Source organism: Aureobasidium melanogenum (genome assembly GCF_000721775.1).
Source record: "Aureobasidium melanogenum CBS 110374 unplaced genomic scaffold scaffold_12, whole genome shotgun sequence".
NCBI classification, from domain to species: domain Eukaryota; kingdom Fungi; phylum Ascomycota; class Dothideomycetes; order Dothideales; family Saccotheciaceae; genus Aureobasidium; species Aureobasidium melanogenum.
Genome location: NW_024470064.1, coordinates 359,652 through 373,506, shown reverse-complemented (window position 1 = coordinate 373,506; position 13,855 = coordinate 359,652). Strand labels below are relative to the sequence as shown.

Genomic DNA, 13,855 nt, shown 5'->3' with positions numbered 1-13,855 from the left:
GGTGTCCTCGCGAAGCGCGAATGCCAAGCCAAAATGTTCGCCGCTGGAGGTGAAGCTCAGAGTCGAAGAAAGCAATCTATCAAGGCAGCACACGCGTAGGGAGCCATCCGTCTACGTCTGTCGCCCGCCCCTCCATACCATCTAACCATTATACAACATTCACAATGGCCGAAAATGAAGATGCAAAGCGCCTCAACCAGTACAAGTACTCGGCCATGTCCAACCTGGTCCTCCAGGCGGACCGTCGATTCATCACGCGCCGAGGTGATGACAGTACTGGTGATCCCGAGTCGCTCGCTGGTCGCATCAACTTGAACGATATGGGCTCGCGCAATGCTCGCGAAGCCGCTCCTGCTCAGCCAGCCGCCCAGGATGCGCAAAGGAAGCGCAAGAGAGCAGAACCCGCTCAAAGTGCTCGCGCCTCTGGCATTCTTTCACAAGCAGACCTCAACATCGAAGGTCTACGATATCGTCCTCGCACACCTGCCACTCAGGCGACTTACACATTGATCAACACATTAGTCGCGCAAAAGATGGGAGGCGATTATGGCCTCCACATCACTGCCAGTGCCACTGACAGCATCTTGGAATATCTGAAGGACCAGGACCTGAAAGACTTCGACAAGAAGAAGGAAATCGACGATATCATCGGTGTCAATCTTTCATCAAAAGAATACAACGAACTTGTCAACTTGGGCAAGAAGATCACCGATTATGACGCACAGGATGAAGACGAAAATATGGGTGATGCAGACGACGCCGGTGAAGGCGATGATATCGATGACCGTCAAGGTGTCGCTGTTGACTTTGGCGACGAAGATGAGGAGGAAGGCCAAAATTACGAGGTTCGCGACGGAGAAGGAGATTCAGATGATGAGGATGTCACCGAGGATCCAGAGAACGTCGTTGCAACAGGTGCCGAAGACGCGGAAGACATGGCTGCAGAAGGCGACGAGGAGGATCTTGTTTTCTCTGCTCCAACCGCCAGCCGTTCAGCAAAGGCCGACCAAGAGGATATTATACCCGCTCACGAAATCGACGCTTTCTGGTTACAACGACAAATCGGCCAGCTTTACGAGGATGCACATATCCAACAAGATAAGACATCACAAGCGCTAGATATGATGTCTGGCCTGAACGAGGATGGCGAGGCAAAACAATTGCGCGACGTTGAGAACGATCTGATGGAACTTTTCGACTACGAGCACCCCGAGCTGGTCTCGAAGCTTGTCAAGAATAGAGACAAGGTCGTATGGGTGACGAGATGGAGAAGAGCTGGTGAGGATGAACCTGCTCGCGTGGCTGTTGAGCGCGAGATGGTGCAGGCCGGACACGGAAGCATTCTCAAGGAGCTAAAGACGCGTCAACAAGGGACCGATGGACAAGCTCAAGGAAAGATGCAATTTGACCTTATGGATCTGGATACCGCAACTGGAAAACCTGCCGCCCTTGAAGAGAAGAAAGAAGGACTTGTTGGTGGTTTGCAACCCAGCCGAAATATCAATCTGGAAAACCTCGTCTTCGATCAAGGAAACCATCTCATGACTAACCCCAGTGTGAAGTTGCCGCAAGGATCAACCAAGCGCACTTTCAAGGGTTATGATGAGATCCATGTACCGGCACCTAAGCGTAAGCGCGAAGACTTTGAGACTCCCAACCTTCCAACAACAGAATTGCCTGAATGGGCTCGTATTGGATTTGGAAGTTCCAAGGAGCTCAACCGCATTCAAACAAGATGTTTCCCCACTGCATTCAAGGATGATGGCAACATGCTGATTTGTGCACCTACTGGATCCGGTAAAACAAACGTGGCTATGCTCGCTATGCTGCGCGAAATCGGCAAGCACCGCAATCCCGAGACTGGTGAAATTGATTTGGACGCCTTCAAAATTATCTTCATTGCTCCTTTGAAAGCTCTGGTCCAGGAACAGGTTGGAAACTTTGGCGCGCGTTTGGCACCTTACGGCATCAAGGTTTCAGAGTTAACTGGTGATCGTCAACTCACCAAGCAACAGATTGCCGAAACTCAAGTCATCGTGACAACGCCGGAGAAATGGGACGTCATTACTCGCAAGGCCACTGATACCAGCTACACTAACCTTGTGCGTTTGATCTGTATCGACGAAATTCACTTGCTCCATGACGACCGTGGCCCGGTTCTTGAGAGTATCGTGAGTAGACAGATCCGTAAGATCGAGCAGACTGGTGAACCTGTTCGCATTGTTGGTCTCAGTGCCACTCTTCCCAACTACCGCGATGTCGCCACTTTCCTGCGAGTCGATATGAATAAGGGTCTCTTCCACTTTGATGGCACTTACAGACCTTGTCCACTTAAGCAGGAGTTCATCGGTGTCACCGAGAAGAAGGCGATCAAGCAACTCAAGACCATGAACGACATCTGTTACAACAAGGTTCTCGAGCAAGTTGGCCAGCAACGTAACCAGATGCTGATTTTCGTCCATTCTCGTAAAGAGACAGCGAAGACAGCGAAGTACATCCGTGATAAGGCCCTCGAGCTTGAAACAATCGGCCAGATCTTGAAGCATGATGCAGCCAGTCGAGAAATTTTGACTGAGGAAGCTGAGAGTGTGACAAATGCCGACCTCAAGGATCTGCTCCCCTACGGATTCGGCATTCACCATGCTGGTATGAGCAGAGCCGATCGTACCTCCGTTGAAGAATTGTTCGCTTCTGGTGATGTTCAGGTTCTTGTTTGCACGGCCACTCTCGCTTGGGGTGTCAACCTTCCTGCTCACACAGTCATCATCAAAGGTACTCAGATCTACTCTCCTGAAAAAGGTAGCTGGGTCGAGTTGTCTCCTCAAGACGTACTTCAGATGCTTGGCCGTGCCGGTCGTCCACAATACGACACGTATGGTGAAGGTATCATCATCACTACGCAACAGGAAATCCAATACTACCTGTCGCTACTCAACCAGCAGCTTCCGATTGAGAGTCAACTTGTTAGCAAGTTGGCGGATAATCTCAATGCTGAGGTTGTCTTGGGCAATGTCCGCACCCGTGATGAGGGTGTCGAGTGGCTGGGCTACACGTATCTCTTTGTGCGTATGTTGCGATCACCAGCATTATATCAAGTCGGGGCCGACTACGAGGATGACGAAACTCTCGAACAAAAGCGAGTTGACCTGATCCATTCCGCGGCTTTGCTTCTGGAGCAGGCAAACCTCGTCAAGTATGACAAGCGCGCAGGACGAATCGTCTCTACAGAGCTTGGTCGCATTGCATCGCATTACTACATCACTCATAAGTCTATGTTGACGTACAACCAACAGATCCAGCCATCGATCACGCCTATCGAGCTGTTCCGTGTCTTCGCACTCAGTGAGGAGTTCAAGTACATTCCCGTTCGTCAAGACGAGAAGCTTGAGCTTGCAAAGCTGCTTGGCAGAGTCCCAATTCCTGTCAAGGAAACCATTGATGAGCCCCACTGCAAGATCAATGTCTTGCTTCAAGCATACGTGTCTCGTCTCAAGCTTGACGGTCTTGCACTTATGGCTGATTTGGTATACGTCACACAATCTGCTGGTCGTATCCTGAGAGCCGTCTTCGAGATTGCTCTCAAGAAGGGTCTGGCTTCGGTGGTCAAGGATGCTCTCAATCTCTGCAAGATGGCCGAGAAGCGCATGTGGCCAACCATGTCGCCCCTCAGGCAGTTCCCAGAATGCCCTGCGGACATCGTCCGCAAGGCTGAGCGCATCGATGTGCCATGGTCGAGCTACTTTGACCTTGACCCTCCACGTATGGGAGAGCTTCTCGGTCTGCCTAGAGCCGGTAGACAAGTTTGTGCTTTGGTACAGAAGTTCCCTCGACTAGAAATCCAAGCTCAAGTACAACCTATGACACGTACCATGCTTCGTGTTGAGCTCACCATCTCACCCAAGTTTGAGTGGGATGAGGCTCTTCATGGCAAGTCTGAGAGCTTCTGGATTCTCGTAGAGGACTGTGATGGTGAAGAGATTCTGTTCCACGACCAATTCGTCCTTCGCAAGGAGTACGCCGAGGCCGAGATGAACGAGCATCTAGTTGAGTTCACCGTACCCATCACCGAGCCCATGCCGCCCAACTACTTCATCACTGTTCTGTCGGACCGATGGATGCACTCTGAGGCTCGTCTGGCTGTGTCCTTCCAGAAGCTTATCCTTCCCGAGAAGTTCCCTGCCCACACTCCTCTCTTGGACCTGCAGCCCCTCCCTATCGCTGCCCTCAAGCGTGATGAGTTCATCAACCTCTACCCTGATTGGGAACGTTTCAACAAGATTCAGACTCAAACTTTCAACGCCTTGTACTCGTCTGACGACAATGTGTTTGTTGGCTCTTCGACCGGTAGCGGCAAGACTGTCTGTGCTGAATTCGCTCTTCTCCGCCACTGGAGTCAAGGAGATGGCAAGGCTGTTTACATTGCACCTTTCCAAGAAGCGATCGACGCTCGTTACAAAGACTGGCAGTCTCGCTTAACCGGAATTGCTGGTGGCAAGCAAATTGTCAAGTTGATCGGTGAAACTACGGCTGACCTCAAGCTGCTTGGAGAGGGTGATCTTATCCTTGCTACTCCCCAGCAATGGGACATGATGTCTCGTATGTGGCAGCGCAGAAAGAATGTTCAAGCTGTGACTCTAGTTATTGCCGATGATCTACACATGATCGGAGGACATAACGGTTACGTGTATGAGACTGTCGTCTCTCGAAGTCACGCGATCAGCAAGCAACTCGAGAACGGCCTGCGCATTATCGGTTTGAGTGCTTCTCTTTCCAATGCCCGTGATGTTGGTGAGTGGTTCGGAGCTAGCAAGCACACTATCTTCAACTTCAGCCCTCAATACCGCCAGATTCCTCTCGAACTCCACATTCAGCCTTTCACCATTCCCCACTTCCCCTCTCTCATGCTGGCCATGGTCAAGCCTGTCTACCAGTCTATCACACAGCTTGCTGCCGGTCATCCTGCCATGGTATTCGTCCCGAATCGTAAACAGGTACGCGCAACTGCTGTTGACCTACTGGCAACTTGTGTCGCCGATGACCAAGAGAATCGCTTCCTAAACGCCGACCTCGAAGATATATCTTCTGTTTTGGAGAAGATCAACGAACGCGCATTGGCCGAGTCTTTGTCGCATGGTATTGGTTACTTCCACGAGGCTCTTAGTCCTTTCGACAAGCGTGCTGTTGAGCACTTCTTCAAGGCTGGCGCCATCCAGGTGATGCTCGTGTCAAGAGATTGTGCTTGGGAGGTGCAAACTCCAGCTCACATGGTCATTGTCATGGGCACCCAATTCTTCGAAGGTCGTGAGCACCGCTACATCGATTACCCTATCAGTGAGATTTTGCAGATGCTCGGCAAGGCTGGCAGACCCATGGAAGACAAGAAAGCACGTGGTGTCCTGATGTGCCCCGCTGTCAAGAGAGACTACTATAAGAAGTTCTTGACCGAAGCACTACCAGTTGAGAGTCAGTTGCAAGCCTTCTTGCACGATGTGTTTGTCACTGAGATCAGCACCAAGACGATTGAAGACACCCAGGATGCAATCAACTGGTTCACCTACACCTACTTCTACCGTCGTCTGATGGCCAACCCCAGCTTCTATGGTCTCACTGATACAACTCAGGACGCTTTCAACTACCACCTCTCAGAGCTTATCGAGTCCACTCTCAAGGACTTGACCGACGCAAACATCATTGAGGTCGACGAGGAGGACGATGGTTCAATCACGCCACTTAACGCTGCCATGATTGCCGGATACTACAACATCTCTTTCATTACCATGCAGACCTTCTTGTTGTCATTGAAGAAGACCACCAAGCTGAAGGGCATTCTCGAGATTGTGACTGCAGCCACAGAGTTCGAGGACATCCAGACTCGTCGTCACGAAGAGCGTATTTTGTCGCGCATCTACGACCGCGTGCCTGTCAAGCTCGCCGAGGTCAATTTCGAGTCCCCTCACTTCAAGGCATTTATCCTGTTGCAAGCCCACTTCTCGCGCATGCAACTACCCGTGGATCTTGCCAAGGATCAAGAGCTGATTCTCAAGAAGGTCCTCGTCTTGCTCAGCGCTTGTGTCGATGTACTGTCCTCAGAAGCCCACCTCAACGCCATGAGCGCCATGGAGATGAGCCAAATGGTTGTGCAATCCATGTGGGATCGCGACTCACCACTCAAGCAGATTCCCCACTTCGAGCCCGAGGTTATCGAAGCTGTCAACAGCAATGGCATCAACGATATTTTCGAGTTCATGGATGCCATGGACCCGTCTGAGAACCCCAACTACGAGAAGTTGGTCAAGAGTATGGGTCTCAGCAACCAACAGTTGGGAGATGCCGCTCGCTTCACCAACGAGCGATACCCCAATGTCGAGCTCAACTTCGAGCTTGAAGATGCCGAGAACGTTGTTGCTGGCGAGCCTAGCTTCATCAACGTCAGCATTGAGCGCGATGTTGATGAGGATCAAGAACCTAACCTTACTGTTCACGCACCCTTCTACCCTGCTCAGAAGACCGAGAACTGGTGGCTTGTTGTTGGTGAGGAGAGTACCAAGAACTTGCTCAGCATCAAAAAGGTTACTATTGGCCGTGAGCTCAAGGTTCGTCTCGACTTTACTGTGCCCACACCTGGCAAGCACGACTTGACTTTGTTCTTGATGAGTGACTCGTATGTTGGTGTTGATCAAGCACCCACGTTCAGCGTGAACGCCGCAGAGGGCGAAGAAGAAGACGAGGATGAGGAAATGGAGGAATGAGTTATATAACCACAAGCAAATAAGCGTGTTGCTGTTCATTCTAGATGTAAAGGATTCGGAGAAAAGTAGAAGTTCTTTCATAATTCAAAGCGTTTCTGTACATTAATGCAATATCATGCCTTCTTCAATACCAACAATCGATGCCATCTCAACGCAAGAAAAGTGAAGTAGTGCTGTCTTTATGCTCTCTGCTTATCAATGACAAGCAGCGCTCTTTGTAACAGTCGAATTGCCAAACACCAAATAACCCACGAATGCACCCACAGCAACAGACAACATGATCCAACCATTATAAGTCATGAAAAGCAACCTATAGCCATGAGTATACCATTCCAAGCAGCGAAGAACAAGAAGTAGGAAACACTCACATGATAAAGAAGGAATAAAACACCTGAATGGCATATAGAGCAGCCTTGATAGTTTTCGACTTTGCATACGCGTCGGCAGCGTTGCGTCCTGATGCGAGCAATGAGCTTTCTTCTTGGTCATCTTTGGATAGTTAATGCCGATTTAGCCAAAATATCTCGAGTTTGACACGGCAAAAAGAGACAAAAGACAAGGTATTCAGCAATGGGATGAGGTTAAGCACTTACTCGGCATATCATCAATCTCCCTCTGTACTTTAGCCTCATAGCGGCGAGACATTTCGCGCACGAGTTCGTAGCCGGCGGTTAGTAGCATCACGCCAACCAAAGACCAGATCAGAGACATTGTGGAGGTGATGCGCCAGGATTTGAAGACGATGCAGAGGTTGTTGGTGTCCCAGGTGAACAACATCTATATATCACGTTTCAGCTGTCATCTTTTGTACAGGTCGGGCATGGGTTGCTTGGTTGGGTATGGGTGAGGGACAAGGAGCTTACGTTCATGTTGCACATGTTGCCATGATCCATGCCGCCATGGTCCATACCGCCGTGACCCATGTTGCCGTGGTCCATGTGTGAGTGATCCATGATTTCTAGCTAGGATCTCGAAATGTTGAAGAAAAAAACACGAATGAGTGGTTCGACAGATAGAATCGATATTCCAACTCGTCTTACGATGCTCTCACCGGCTCCATCAGCACCGCTAGACCGGTCGGAGATAGCACCCGCTTCCGACTATCTAATCGCCGCAACAGGCCTTGCTTCCGAGCCCCTCCATGTTTCTATGACGCGGAGCCACTTCCTATCCGAAAAACAGATACATTTGTCATCGCAGGACTGGGATTGTCACTTCTTCTCTTTCTTGTAATTATTCTCGAGACATCAAAGCATGCAGACTTTCAGGACACTGAGCAGAAACACATTACAGAGAACTTCCGCGTTACGAACACCGCTTGCACCACGAGTTGCTGCCTTTACACGACTGGCAAACATGACTACCACAACACCTACAACCACTAAACTGGGCAACCCTTTGAATATCCCTAAATGGTGTGTTTTTCGCCTTTTCCTCCAGCTCCTTCCCACCTTTTGGAACTGCTAGCTAACCTCTTGCAATCACAGGCTCGAACAAAACTCCCACCTCCTCAAACCCCCAATCAACAACTACTGCGTTTACTCGGACCCTTTGACGGTCATGATCGTCGGCGGCCCCAATGCACGAACAGACTACCACATCAACAGCACCCCCGAATTCTTCTACCAATACCGCGGCCGCATGCTTCTAAAAACCGTCGAACCCTCTGGCGAGTTCCGAGACATTTACATCGATGAAGGAGAGATTTTCCTCCTGCCCGGAAATACCCCGCATAACCCTGTCAGGTTTGCGGATACGGTTGGTGTGGTTATTGAGCAGCCTAGACCAGAGGGAGAGGTTGATAAGCTCAGGTGGTATTGTCAGGGGTGTGGGGGTGTAGTTCATGAAGCTGCGTTTGTGTGTACGGACTTGGGAAGTCAGATTAAAGATGCCGTCAACAACTTTGGAGAGGATGAGGAAGCGAGGAAGTGTGGAAACTGTGGTGAGATTTGTGATGTTAGACCTAAGCCGGAGGTCATGGAAAAGATGAGAACTGGTCCTCATGCTTGATTGAGGCGAGACGGACGACTTGGAAGCCGAATACACTTGGAAGACTTTGTGTCTCTTGCGCTTTATAGATCGATGATTCATGTTATTCATGAACTTAGACTCCTTTCCACGAAATCTTCATGACATGGTCTGCTTTCTTCCTCGTTCCTCTTACCAGTCCAAGGTATCGCAGCTCGGCCAGAGAACGTTGGAACAGGGCACTGAGATGATTGATTAGCATATGATTCCTCAAAGGGACACACTCTTCAGGAAAACACTCACTTTGTCAAAACCTCATCCTGATCATCACCAAGAATCGTGACAAACGCAGTCCGTAGATCAGCAACATTCATCAAAGCTCCGCCTTCGAGATAGAGCTGATAGAGGATGGCGGTTGATGGCTGAGTAGAGGCCAATGTATTCTCTTCACCCGTACCCACATCCGGCGCACAGCACTCGCAATCCAGATAATCATGAGGAGAAGCCAATGCACGCTCGATCGCAGCTCGTGGCTTAGGCATGAATACATCGCGATGCGGTGACTTGAGATCGTACATGAAGATCTCGTTGAAGACCAGGTCTTTTGGATTGATGAGTGCTGCATCAAAGTGAGTTTCCAGAGCTTCCACAAATCGACGAAGAATGTCAGAGTAAGCGGCATCGCCCTTGGTGAGGGTAGATTTCTGCTTGCTCAGCTCGACCTTTTTGGCAACGACTGTTGTTCTCAGAGTAGCGTTATGCAGATCCTGTTCGCTGCGTAGAGCTCCACCGTCTTTTTGTTGGGCTTGCAGTTTTTGAAGCTCTTTAAGCAACTTTTGACACGTCTTGTGCAGGTCCCCAGAGGTGGCTGACGACACATACTGCAATGTCAGCAGCATAGCTTCAGAGTTCGCCTTCTTCAGGCACATGATCATGTTCCTCTCAAAGTTTGAGTCTCGAAGTTCACCGGCGAGAGCATCAAGCAGAAGAGTTGATTTCAGCTGTTGCTGTAACGCAGGTATGCGCTTTTGTAGCATCATGACCATGTCCACCGTGCTCAAGATAGTCTCCAAAGCTTGACGTCCAGCCAAGATCTGTTTTTTGACATATTCAAGGAGGTACTCGTTATCGTCTAGTAAGCGTTTAGGTATCGACGCTTCGCCATCTTCGAGCAATGTTTCTACGTGTCTAAAACTGTCAGAGAGATTGGGATCACGAAGACTATCAGGACTTACTGCTGAAACGAGGGCAGGTTCCGTAGCGCTTCTATGTGTTCAAGTGAAACATCGGCCAGTGTGACAGTCTCGTCCAGGAAGATACTAAGAGCATTGGCATAAAAATGTGATAGGTATGCATACTACAACAGATCAGCACACATTTCGACAACCATCAATGAAGAAGTTTACCTGAACACTATCCACAAAAGCATCGAGACTTTGGATATGCTCACGTTGACGTCGCAGTGTGGCAGAACAAATTCCCGGGCCCATCCACAGACTGAGTTTGTTCGAGTCGAAGGGCGAGTACAGCGCATCAGTGATTTGCTCAAGAGCACTTTCAGCCTTGACGACATCAAAGCGTTGACCTTTGATGCAGCGAGTAGCCTTCTTGGATAATTTGACAGAAAAGTTCTCGATGGACGTAGCCACACCGAAGAAGAAAATAAAAGGAATTCTGTCTTGCCATCGACTGCTCGAAAGGTAAGCTAGAGACATGTGTGCTGATTCAGATGGGTCTTACGTCAACAGCTCGATCGCATCCGACAGGAGAGCACCATCAAAGGCTTCACAGTCCTGGAAAGCAACGACCACTCGAGACAAGCCTTTCTCCTGAGTGCAATCGTACAAGAGTTGGAGGTCATAATTCAACAGACGTGTACGTTTGCGAGTTGGCTTGACAGTATCAGCCTCATCTTCATCGTCAGATTGAGTCTCGGCAGAAGTTCCCTTTGAGATGAGGTTTTTGAGTAGGGTCTTGAGGTTTGGTGCTAGGTTAGAGGTCAAGGGTACGAATATGCTGCCATCAGCTTGACCAATGCTGGTAGATAGTTGAGAAAACAGTAAAGCATGTGATGCAATACTTGGACCAGTGAGAATGATTGCTGAAGAAACTCTGCCAGGGCTGGGTTGGGGATCTGTAGATTCGACAAAATTCGAGATCTGGTTGATGGTAGATTCGTTGATCTCAAGGAGCAAGCTCTGATTGACTTGTTAGATTGTGATGGTAGCGAGGAAGGAACAAGCCAACCTTTAATTGAGCATGCTGTTTGGCCCACAATCGTTGATACAGGGAGCGACGAAGAGGCCATGAAGTTTGTAGACCTTGTAGAGGTTCAACGCGGCGTTTCTTCACCGGCCTGTCCTTATTACGAGCGGCTGGATCATAGACGTAGCAAGTTTGGAAATCCATATTGTCGTGAGTGAACCTTTAGTTCTTTCCCCAAGGTGTAAACAAGATTCGGCATAGGCTAGACCGAGTGTTAGACAGGGTCGTGTTGGCAACGATGCAATCCGGCTGTGTTGGCAACCCGAAATGACGGAGTTGTCAGAAGCAAAAAAGTTGATGCTTCTTGACAATCAAACCGCTTCACCAGAACTTTCGCTTGCACCGACATTTTTATGCTCAGCAAACTTGATGCACGTCTTCAGCCTGAGGAGAAGCACTCTACAACCGCGACTGTTCCAGCAAGCATGTCGCCTTGCCTCTACCACAAGCACTAGACGCATTATCGCGCGCAACAGACGACTCGCCGCTCAACAACCCACTCCTGTCCCCAGATCTAGAAAACCTCCACAAGACGAAGAGGAAGAAGCCATTCGCTGGTTTGAACAGGATGTCGACACTGGTGCTACCCGCCGTATAGCTGGAAACCCCGAAGAGCTAGAAGCTGCAGAGCTGAGACAGAAGATTGCTGCCCTGGAGAAAGAGCTTGCTGAATACCAAAATGAAGAGTCGGACGAGGATATGCTGGCTGCCCTAGAGCCTGAGGATCGCGCAAAGGTAGAGAAGGCGCTGAAGGAACGCAAACAGCTCGAGGCAGATCGTGTAGACGGTCTCAATGTCAGTCTGGACATGCCTCCATTGACTGTGCCTCTTCTCAAGAAATTCAACACAGCTCTACGAGAAGCTGCTCTTCACCCCAATTCTGTCGCCCGCAGAAAAGACTTGTGGAGATGGTATGGCCGTGCAAAGTACAGCATTCCTGCTCTCTCGAGCATGATCCCCAAGAAGGCCTGGCAGCTGCTCTGGGACATTCAGTCTGCCGAATCAGATACCAACCGTGAACGCCTGAATCACATGGAACAGCTTCTACGTGACATGGCTTCAGTCGATGTCGAAATCATGCCCGACCAACCCCTGGTTCTCATCGAAACCCTACTCTCCCTCGAGAAGTTTGAGCAAGCCATGTACTCATGGCAGCACGCCCATGATGCTACCCCAACTCCCTCCGAGAATCTCCTTTCCCTCGGTGTGCGACTCTTCTCGCAGAACAACCGCCTCGAAAAAGCGAACAATATCATGATGCAGCTGTTCGACCGCTATCCTAAGCATGATCCTCGCATCATCGTGCCCATCCTTACCGCGGATCTTCGTGCCGGAAAAGACGAATTGGCTTTCGGTTGTTACATCCTTATGAGTGAGAAGCTCGGTGAAGATATGAACATGGAGGATTACGATGTTGTCTCGCTCACCTTCCTCGAGTACGGCAAGAAGGATTACGCTCTGGCTGTCTTCCGTGACATGATGTTGCGTGGTCCCAACAAAGAAATCTCGGAAGAATTCCTTGGTGCCTCGGGAATGGATGAAGCCTACGAGAGAGTTTACGAGCGCATGGAACGCTTGACTGAGGGATTATCGGACCCTGCCGAAGTCAACGCCATTTCCTTGAAGGCTTTGAGTGCTTTGCCTGTACCATGGCAAAACAAGTTTTTCTTCGGTAGCTGGCTCAAGAAGCTACTCGGAATGCGACAGCTCGAAGCTGCAACGAAGGTCGTCGAGTTGATGTATGAACGAGGCATCGAACCAGATGCCAAACATATCAACGGACTGATTGGTGGCTTTTTCCGCTCTGGCAATCCAGAACTCGAGGACCGAGGTGAAAAAATGGCCTGGAAGATGATTCAGCGAAGACTAGAGGCAGCGTACAAACGTCGTTGCTTGGCAAGAGGTGAACCAGTCGAGAACGTTCCTTCTATTCGGGACACGGAAGATGATGGTCTTCAATTGCCTGCTCATCTCACACGTCCTGTACCCATTGGAACCATGGAAACATACAACGTACTGGCTCTCCATTATTCCGTCAAGGAGAAATGGGCACTCATCCACCATCTCAACCGCATGAGACGTCCGGCAGAATTCAAGATGGATACCTCTTTCTTCAACCACTACCTCAACATGATCTTCAACACCTACCACGACGAGAAGAAGTTGTGGCAAACGTTCCTCACAGAGGCCAAACACGTCTCCCCTGACATTGAGACTTACAACATCCTCTGGACTGCTCAACTGGAGCACTTGAACCCCAGAATGAACAAGGATAAAAAAGCCACCAAAGGTTACCCAACCCCTCGCCAACTATTCGGCCTCATGACATCTTGGTTCCACAGCAAATCCCTCTTGCACCAATCTTGGACCATGAAAGAATTTACCCCTACAGTGCACACCAAGATCATTTCCAGTTTCTGTCTGAACAAAGACTTTGCTGGGTGTTTGGTTGCTCTGCATGGTATAGCTCGAATGTACAAAGAGTTCCCTGATCCGGAGTTGGCTCGTATTGTTCTCATCGCTGTCGCCAATATGTCCGAGTCCCAACCTCTGACTATCCGCGCCCGCAGAGGACGTCAACAAGTCCCTGCCTCTACCGTTCGGCTGAAGAACACATCTAAAGTCATGGCATCGCTAGCTCAGAAACGTGCAGAAGCTGCTGCAGAGAATGGAATCGATATCACAAGGTTGAGTGTCGAGGCTCGCAAGGAGGAAGCTTTGAATCTGCTTTCTGAATTTATCAGATTGGTGTTGGTGAGGGTGCATGGAAATACTGATGTTGCGGAGGATAGTATCCGCCAGGCTGCCATGGCAATGCAGTTGCCGGATATTGAGACTGGAGATAAGGATTGCTCAAATGTTGTGTAAGATAT

The 13,855-nt window shown here is 49.7% G+C and overlaps 5 protein-coding genes across 5 annotated transcripts; 3 read left to right on the top strand and 2 right to left on the bottom strand.

Annotated features, from left to right (window-relative positions):
• Positions 1 to 215: 215 nt before the first annotated feature.
• Positions 216 to 6,749, top strand: M437DRAFT_50315 (Sec63-domain-containing protein; the record flags this gene model as incomplete). Its single annotated transcript, XM_041021984.1, has 1 exon — positions 216 to 6,749. The coding sequence occupies one exon, from the start codon at positions 216 to 218 to the stop codon at positions 6,747 to 6,749; it is 6,534 nt and encodes a 2,177-aa protein (XP_040879223.1).
• A 195-nt stretch (positions 6,750 to 6,944) lies between these two features.
• M437DRAFT_50041 (Ctr copper transporter) lies at positions 6,945 to 7,687 on the bottom strand (the record flags this gene model as incomplete). The annotated part of the gene is made up of 4 exons (XM_041021937.1): positions 6,945 to 7,059; positions 7,118 to 7,205; positions 7,343 to 7,526; positions 7,613 to 7,687. 4 exons carry the CDS (start codon positions 7,685 to 7,687, stop codon positions 6,945 to 6,947), a joined length of 462 nt encoding a protein of 153 aa, XP_040879222.1.
• A 418-nt stretch (positions 7,688 to 8,105) lies between these two features.
• M437DRAFT_85099 (3-hydroxyanthranilate 3,4-dioxygenase) lies at positions 8,106 to 8,759 on the top strand (the record flags this gene model as incomplete). Its single annotated transcript, XM_041028237.1, has 2 exons — positions 8,106 to 8,164; positions 8,237 to 8,759. The coding sequence occupies 2 exons, from the start codon at positions 8,106 to 8,108 to the stop codon at positions 8,757 to 8,759; spliced, it is 582 nt and encodes a 193-aa protein (XP_040879221.1).
• Positions 8,760 to 8,853: 94 nt separating this feature from the next.
• Positions 8,854 to 11,126, bottom strand: M437DRAFT_75837 (uncharacterized protein; the record flags this gene model as incomplete). The annotated part of the gene is made up of 6 exons (XM_041026494.1): positions 8,854 to 8,959; positions 9,021 to 9,905; positions 9,953 to 10,074; positions 10,124 to 10,406; positions 10,458 to 10,915; positions 10,965 to 11,126. The coding sequence occupies 6 exons, from the start codon at positions 11,124 to 11,126 to the stop codon at positions 8,854 to 8,856; spliced, it is 2,016 nt and encodes a 671-aa protein (XP_040879220.1).
• A 225-nt stretch (positions 11,127 to 11,351) lies between these two features.
• On the top strand, positions 11,352 to 13,850 carry M437DRAFT_75836 (uncharacterized protein; the record flags this gene model as incomplete). The annotated part of the gene is made up of 2 exons (XM_041026493.1): positions 11,352 to 11,777; positions 11,820 to 13,850. The coding sequence occupies 2 exons, from the start codon at positions 11,352 to 11,354 to the stop codon at positions 13,848 to 13,850; spliced, it is 2,457 nt and encodes an 818-aa protein (XP_040879219.1).
• Positions 13,851 to 13,855: the final 5 nt, after the last annotated feature.